The 8862-nt window shown below is 39.3% G+C and overlaps 1 protein-coding gene across 1 annotated transcript in view; it reads right to left on the minus strand.

Annotated features, from left to right (window-relative positions):
* CDKAL1 (CDK5 regulatory subunit associated protein 1-like 1) overlaps positions 1-8862 on the minus strand; it is a 980453-nt gene that overhangs the window by 373600 nt on the left and 597991 nt on the right. The window contains exon 9 of the mRNA XM_006860787.1: positions 1652-1818. Coding sequence (XP_006860849.1) covers positions 1652-1818 — 167 coding nt within the window. The remainder of the gene's footprint in view (positions 1-1651; positions 1819-8862) is intronic.

Consider the following 8862-nt stretch of genomic DNA (forward strand, 5'->3'; position numbering starts at 1 on the left):
TTTTGACCTTTTCCTTCTTTCTTGTCTTCCTAATGACTTTTTGCTCTCTTCATGTATGATGTTCTTGATGTCATCCCACAATTCTTCTGGTCTTCTGTCTTTAGTGTTTAATGCATCAAATCTGTTCTTCAGATGATCTCTAAATTCAGGTGGGATAAATTCAAGGTCATATTTTGGCTCTCTTCCACTTGTTTTCAATAGTATTTGTAATAGTAGCCTTTAAAACTGTGACGTATTATGATTATGTTCTTATAAGGCACCCAATCTGTGCTCCTTTGTGACAACAGTCTTACCTAGGAAACTAACAGAGATTCTACCACATACTTTTTCATTCAAGTCACTTCTCTCTTGTGTCTGTATTGTTTGCTGATATTTACTATAGTGTTTTCTATCAGGTCCCAGTTACTTGTACACATATCCACTTACCTAGCTAGAGAGCAAACGAATTGAAGGTAAGCATTCTGATTCATAGAAGGTATAAAAATTAATTAAACCAGAAAGCTCAAATGATCACACCACTTTCTTTGTCAAATGAGATCATAAGAGAATCAGGAGGGGGAGCCCCCCATTCTTGCCATTGTCGGACCTGTTATGCCACTTCGCCCTTAACTAAGGAGTCCTGGTGTGGTATTGTAGGATCAGCACTGGATGCTAACCACAAGGTCGGCAGTTCAAACCCACCAACCACTCCTGGCAACCCATACAAGGTCCCTGTGAGTCGGAAACAACTCCACAGCACATAACAACAACAACAACCCTTAACTATCACACATTGAAGGGATGAAATTTGAAACTCATCTTCAAATTTAAAGCACAGTATTCCTTACTGAGAGGGAATCCTATACAGGGTCGCTATGGGTTGGAACCCAACAACATCCTGACTGAGAAGGAGCCCTGATGGTACTGTGGGTGAGGCACTGGGCTGCTCATCACAAGCTGGGTGGTTCAAACTCACCAGCCACTTTGTGAGAGATAGATAAGATTGTCTGCTCCACAAAGATTCACTGTCTCAGAAACCCTAAACAGGGCCACTACAAGTCAGAATCAACTCGACAGCAGTGGCTTTGGTTTGCTTTGAATCCTTACTAATAGGGCTAAAAGTAGTTTGGGTAATGCAATGATCACAGGTGCAAAATTAAGGTACCATACTAGCGGTCCTCAACTCCATTAGGGCTCAAAATTGGAGAAACTGAGACCACCAGAAACTACATTGGAAAACTGAAAGACTACAAGAAGAAACCAAGAACGGCAATGACGTGGCACGTATTAAAAACTCTGTTGATGTTGTTAGATGCTGTCAAATCAGTTCCAATTCACAGTGACCCTATATACAACAGAACATAAACCCCGCCAGGTCCTGTGTTGTTGGTACTCTTGAGTCCATTGCTACGGCTACTGTGTCAATCCATCTCATTGCAAACTCTAGGCAACATTAATTAATGTCGAGGAAGCAAAAACAAGATGTGCAGACTGACGAAGAAAAGAGTTTAATAAGAGTCTTGATCCTTTTTGGTAATGTGGGACTTAAAAAAAAAGAAGAAGAAGAAAACATGGAAATGGTTTTCAGCACAGCTTATGTGACCGAGGCTGTCACAGTGTCTGGACTGGTTAGTGTCTGCATCAGCTTATAAATGGGGGTGCTTTTTCTTACCTCCAGATGCTCTAAAATATAGGGCGGATTTGTCATGCCCAGCCTCAGCATCGCTCCTTCAGGAATCACTTCAACGAGTTTCCACAGGAGTGTGGGAAGATCGGTGCCAATATCTCTGCCATAAGCCCCCGTGTCTTCACTGGTCAACCATAGCTCACAAACACCCTCTGTGAACCAAAGGAGATAATTAACAAATCTGTTGCAGAGCTGTTTCCTTCATCATACAGCTGCTCACTCTCTTCAATGCGGTATTTCTCAACACTATTATGCAGGCAATCTGGGCATTCAATTGCAGAGAAAAAGCCAGCCGTTTATCCCGTGGTGGCAGTGGGTTATTAAGTTCATTTCATAAAACACCAGAGAGTTACAACAATGCTGGAAATGATCAGTGTGTCCTATGGAGTGATTAACATTCACAGCCAATCAGTTCAACCGTGCTTCTTCCAAAGCACCTTGATCAAAACTAAAGCTTCAGTCTCACCTCTGAGAATACCTATTTTATTGAACACCATAAGCCCTGGAACCGAAACAGCCTCTCCATGGAATAGCTACTATCAGCAGTTAACTCTCTAATCAGTCTGTCACCAATTCAAGGAAGAATGTCAAGTGTAGTTAAGGTTTAACTCACAAATTATTAATTACAAGTTACTAATTTTTTCTGTAGTTTTTTATTCTATGAAGAATGGTGTACATTGTTCTGCTGGGTTCAGAAAAGTTGGTTGCTGTGTTAACTAAATGTTTGTGTTGGAAAATCTGTTTACTGACAGCTTGCCTCCTATCTTCCATCAATCAGACTTCAGGAAAATGTATATTTGGCTTTGAGTTAGTATTGTTATTGCTGTTATGAAAAGGCCTGACTTCAAATATTACAGTCTGTAATAACATTCTTTCAAAAATACTTCTGGATCACCTAATGTTATTTAAAATGAGTTCCAGAATTCGCAAGAGCCACCCAAGGTTTCATGGCACATAAAACCTTTCTGAACCCATCCTCAATGAAAAGATTAGCCTATTTTAAGAGGCCAAGTGATTCACAAGGCTAAGACAAACAATAAACCGAGCCTGTGAAATTTGTTCATGCTAAGTGATTTGTTGCTTCACAACTCAAAAGACTCAACATGCATACACACAAGCACACACACTCGGCTACACTTGCAGACTACAGCCTGCATCAAGAGTACATTTCTAGAAAGAGGGTAAAAATGATCATTTTAAAGTAGATTTAATGGACTCAAGAGAGAAGACTCCTAGCTGAGAGAAAAAACAAATAAAACACATGCCTTTATTTGAATGTGGAATTAAAACTTATAGTATCAAAAAATAAATATGTACACCTTATTTGACAAATCCATACAGCTAAGATACCCGTTCATGATTCTTTCCTTTAAGATAAAAGATGGCTAAACTGAATATTTACTTTACCGAAAAAAAAAACAAAAAACAACTAATTCACACAAAAACATTTTCATTCTTTCCTGCTTGCCTATCTTTCAGAGGTATATACACCCTTACCACATAACATAGAAAATATCAAGCTAGAAATAAAATGTAAATTTCCCAAAATTAAACAAGCATTCTAACCTAGCATGGAGAACAGAAGATGTAACAAAGCAGCGCCTATTTGAAAAGTTGAAGATGTGCTTAATATTTAAAAATCAGTACTGTAATGAACGTGTGAGTTGTTTTCTTAGTTTATATGAAAAACCTAGTTCCAGAACTCAAAAAACTTGGTTTAGTTTTAACTTAATAAAAAGTTTTTTCTTCCAAAGAAATTTCCTGGTATTTCTACAGGCTGTTATTGCATTCTTATAGTTCCATAAATATTCTCTGTACATGGAATCATTTTATTTACCGAAAGAGGGTCTGCAGTTAGTATCATCTTTATTTTAATATTACATATGCCACTGAACACTTCACTCATGCACGCTTTTTCTAAAAAACCTTATCACAAAATCCACTTGCAGGAAAAGAGATGGCTAAGTAACAACATAAACGGATTTTTAAAATGCTCTGAAAGAGGTTATAAAAACAGGACATTATCCATGATTTTCCAGTTACTGGCATATGAGCAACACAATATGAATATTTTAAAACTAACAGAATAATTTTAATTTATAATTTTTCCATCCAAATGGTTCCATGTGACGCCTTCTGTAGAGAGAGAGCGGTTCCTGGACCAGTGCCTTGCTGTTGCTACATGAATATAGAAGGGGGGAAATCACGATGAATAGGAATGGAAATAACAGCCACACAGAAAACAGCAGCCAACTCTTAAAGCTGCATAGGTGGAGACCAATAGCCCCCTGGTGGGCTGAGCTTCAAATTAAATCCCATGGAAAGGAAGCAGATGTAACAGTAATTCGGCAACAACAGGAATAACAGCGTTGATGGTCCCCAAATTAAGGCTACTAAAATACTCCATAGAGCAGCAAACCAGTTTAAAACACAATGAAGTGCAAGAACATAGGCAAGATGTGAAAGCCCCAGCCTTTAGGAGAATTCTACCATGTCAATTCAAACTGATTTTAAAAAGATCGTCTTCTTAAGAACGTTCAGATTGAGAAAGGCAGAGCTTCAAGCACTCATTCTAATGAGAGTCGATCCCCACCAAATAAGATAGAGAAAGTCACTTTAAAGGTGAAACTAAGTGTGGACTCCCCATGCATTCCTGGCCCTGGAGAGTCTTGTGCAAGTCCTTCAGGTCAGGTCAGGCTCACATACAAATACACCAGGGGACCTGTGGGTTGCAGTCTATAACTGCCAATGGATAAAGGGACACATGGAGACTCACATCTGCATACTTACTTGGCTATTCTTATGGATAGCGTGCTTGCCTAAATCGCTTCATTCCTTAAGGATTTCAGTTATGAGCAATAATCCTTTGCACGTTCAGATCTTAACTCATCCACCAGATATGTATTAGGTCCTTACCTACCTATGTGCCATAAAGCTCTTCCAGCTGATGACAGATAGGGGTTCATCATTAAACTTCTGTGACCTAAGATTGGCTATCAGCTGGAATCTAACATGGGGACATGTCCTATACATTCCTATTGAGAGAGGAGGTATGTTGGAGCTTTAGAAATCAAAAATGAAGGGCCAGCACTTTGATTAGTACCTGTCAGAAAAATGTTTTGTTGTTGTTGTATGAAAAAGAGAAGCAAGCTGGATATCCACTAAAAACATCCATGTCTGTAAAAATGCATGCACACACACAAAAAAAAGAGTAGCAAGACAGGACAGAAGGAGACAAAAATGAGCATTTTTATGTAGCTAATGAGAAATATTGGATCCTGGTGTGGCGTTGCTGGTTAATGCACTGGACTGCAAAGTCTGCTTGAACTGCAAGGCCGGCTGTTCAAGCTCACCAGCTGCTCTTCAGAAACCCTATACACGGTCGCTATAGGTAGGAACTCAATTCTACGGCACTTAGCAACAACAACAACAATGAGAAATATTGCTTTTGCATAAAATTGCTCATCTACCTGACTTTTGTTCCTTTTCCTAACATTGTTGGGCCTACCTGATTTTTATAATGAACGTTAGGTTCCTGAGCTCATCCATCATCTTTTCTGAACTGTTGGTTTTGGTGAAAGGGAAAACAAGTACTAAGAAGAAACGAAATGCACCATACAAGATAAAGATTTTTTTAAAGTTTAGTTATTAGAATCCATTATATCATTTTGCCCAAGTAATGACAGATTAGCCTGTAGTTGAAACACATAGCAATTTTTCCCCCTGAACAGTGAGCCAGTGAGCAGCTTCAACAGCTGGATTCTGATCTCTGTTCTCCAGCAATCTGACATGACAGAGGATGGAAAAAGAACAAGACATAAAAGGTTAATAACGAAAGAAAGATAACATCACCAATACAATAGTCTCACCACAAAGAAAAACCTTTTTTTTTTTTTCTTTCTAAAAAAACCAAACTTTGCCAAGACTCCAGTTCAAAGGATGATGACTCACTGCTACTTTTCCTGTGTCTGAGCTTCATTGTAATACACTAAAATCTGGGTGAAGGTTGGCTTCACATGGTTAGAGCAATGTTATTTTTCTAGTAGCACGAGCTTTATCATTGGGAAAAATCTCCACCGTCATCGGTTGTTTCAACTATTCCATTATGAGCAGAGCTTCTAAAAACAAAGATTAAAAAATACAAAAACTGTAAACAATGATTAATGGGATCAGCAGATAAAGGGCATCAGATAGGAGGCCTCCAGAGTCCCTAGGTGGTACAAATGGTTAAAGTGCTTAGTTGCTAACTGAAAGGTTGGACGTTAATGCACTCAGATGCTATGCAATAGGTTAGAGGAGCCCAGGAAGCAAGGCCTGCTGGTCTACTTCTAAAAAAATAAGCCATTCAAAACCCCATGGAGCACAATTCCAGTCTGCCCATATGGGGTCACTGTGAATCAGTGCCCTCTTCCTTTAAAAAAAAACACACTTTTTATTGTAAATTGAGTGAAGGTTTAAAGAACAGATAACAATTTCACATTCAACAAACCATACACTTTGATTCAATACAATGGTTGCAATCCCTTCCATGTACCACCAGTTAACAGCATTTACCTGTATTCACTTTATTTCTTTAATTTTTTAAAATAAAACATTTTAAAGCTTTTATTGTGAATGGAGTGATAGTCTACATGGCAGAACATCAGTTTTGTACTCAACCTACTGCATCTTGTTTCGTTGTAATGATTATACAATTCCTTTTTGCGATGTACACAAAACCACACAGGAGTACATAATCATTTAAACAACCAAAGGACACATTTTGCAAACCAGCCCTCTGCCCGTCAGCACACAGCTTTTCTCTTTCCATGAGTCTAGAGCCCGCAGATGCTGCTCTCTATCTCTCTATGCCATCATCTATGCCGAATCCAAGCCCTCTTGAAAGCAACGGGTGAGATTAGGTTGTTGTTGGTGGTAGCATGCCATGGAATCAGTTCCCACCCACAGTGACCCTGAATAGGATTTCTGAGGCTATAAAGTTTTATAGGAGCAGAAAGCCTCACCTTTCTCCTTGAAGACTAAGGAACACCTGTGAAATGGCTTCACTCAATTTACAATGGCTGAAAAACCTTCACTCAATTTACAATGGCTGAAATTTTCATACTGCTGTCCTTGAGGTTAGCAGCTCGACTCATAACTGCTGAGGGTAGCAGCTCAACTCTTAACCGCTAAGATACCAGAACTCCTGCAGCTTAGGTTAGAAAACAGGTAAAACCTACAGCAGCTTAAAATAAATTTTTTTTAATTACCTCTAAACCTGCTAAATCTATTTTCCTGAGGGGGTCCTCAGAAACGTATATAGGGTCAGCATTTCAATCTCACCAGCCGATTTTCAGAAACCCTAAACAGGGCCATTATGAGTTGGAACTGACTCCACAGCACTTAACATCAAATAAAAGAAATGTACAGATTCAAATTTTTGCTTTTTATCATGTTGAGAATACGCACAGCAAAACATGCATCAATCCAACAGATTCTACACGCACGATATAGTGACACCGATCAGTGCAGTCCTCAAGTTGTGCAAGCCTCATTTTCTGAGTTATTTCCCCTCACTGTCTGTCTGTCTGTCTGTCTCTCTTTTATTGTGTTGTGCTGAAAGTATCCACAGGAGGCTAAGCTAATACTCAATGATCTCTGCGTAAGTTGTACAGTGACACTAGTTACCTTCTTTAACATGAGTGGGACATTCTCGGTATTTCTCTTCTGGTAGTTCCCTTTCCATTAATCTAGTTTGTCTGTGTCTCTTGATGACAGAGATTTTCATATTTATCATTGCATGGTCAACACCTAAGAATTGTAAGGGTGTAGAGAAAGAATTCAACAATTGTTTTGAGTAGGTCACTAAAGTATGAAAAGAGCAAAGATGTAGCTTTGAGGACTAAGGTGTGTCTGACCCCAAAGTGTTTTCAATCACTGGTGCTGGTTGCTGAGTCTGACTCAAAGGCACTTAAAAACAACAACATATACATGAGAACGTTGGACAATGAATAAGGAAGACCATAGAAGAATTGATGCACTTGAATTATAATGGTGGCAAGAACACTGAAAGTGCTATGGACTGCCAGAGGAACAAACTAATCTGTCTTGGAAGAATGATTCTTAGAAGCAAGGATGGCAAGACTTTGCCTCTTGTACTGTGGACATGTTATCAGCAGGGATCATTTCCTGGAGAAGGACATCATGTTTGGTAAAGTGCAGGGTCAAAGAAAAAGAAGACACCTCCCTCCCCATCCCCACAAACAACATGGAATGACAGTGGCAGCAACAATGGGTTCAAACATACCAACAATCATGAGGACCAAACAATGTTTTGCTCTATTGTGCAAAGGGGAGCTATGCGTCAGAACCCACTTGACTATCATTTGTGTGTTTGAATTTACTTTTCTCTCTAAGGAGAAGATAGTTTACTAGAAGTTCACAGCCATGTGTAAATAGCACAAGTTTTTTAATACATGAAGATTGAATTAAATTAGTTTTTAACACATTTAAGGCACATGAACAAAGCAACTTTTTAAAATTAGATACATTTAGATTAAAATCCATTGCTGATCGAGTGGCTTTGAGTTGCTTCCAACTCACAGTCACCCTGTATAGGTTTTTTGAGGCTTTTAAATCTTTGTGGGAACAGAAAGTCTCATCTTTCTTCTCTGGAGAGCTGGTGGGCTTGAGCAGTTGACCTTGTGGTTCACAGCCCTATGCTTACCTTATGCAGCCACATTAGTAGGATGGACAGGGGCAAGTTTTTGAGCCCTTTCACTTTAGCTTTCTTATCTTTCAAATAAGTAGTACAAAATTGTTGTGAGGAAAAAATGGAGACAATGTTTGGAAATCCCCTAGCATAATACATGGTATATATGAAACCCAAGCTTGTGTACATGCACGTTAAGGTGTTGTGTTAGGTACCACTGAGTTGATACCTTCTCATAGCGACCTTATGCACAACAGAACGAAACACTACCCGATCCTAGGACAACCTCACAATTGTTGCCACGCTTGAGCCCACTGATGCTGCTGCCACTTTGGCAATCCATCTTGCTAGAGGTCTCCCTCTTTTTATCTGACCCTCCACCTTACCAAACATGATCTCCTTCTCCAGCGACTGGTCCCTTCTGACAATATGTCCGAAGTATGAGAGATGAAGTTTGACCATCTTGGCCTCCAAAGAGCACCCTGGCTGCACTTCTTCCAACACA

Source organism: Chrysochloris asiatica, unplaced genomic scaffold (assembly GCF_000296735.1).
Source record: "Chrysochloris asiatica unplaced genomic scaffold, ChrAsi1.0 scaffold00040, whole genome shotgun sequence".
Classification (NCBI taxonomy): Eukaryota; Metazoa; Chordata; class Mammalia; order Afrosoricida; family Chrysochloridae; genus Chrysochloris; species Chrysochloris asiatica.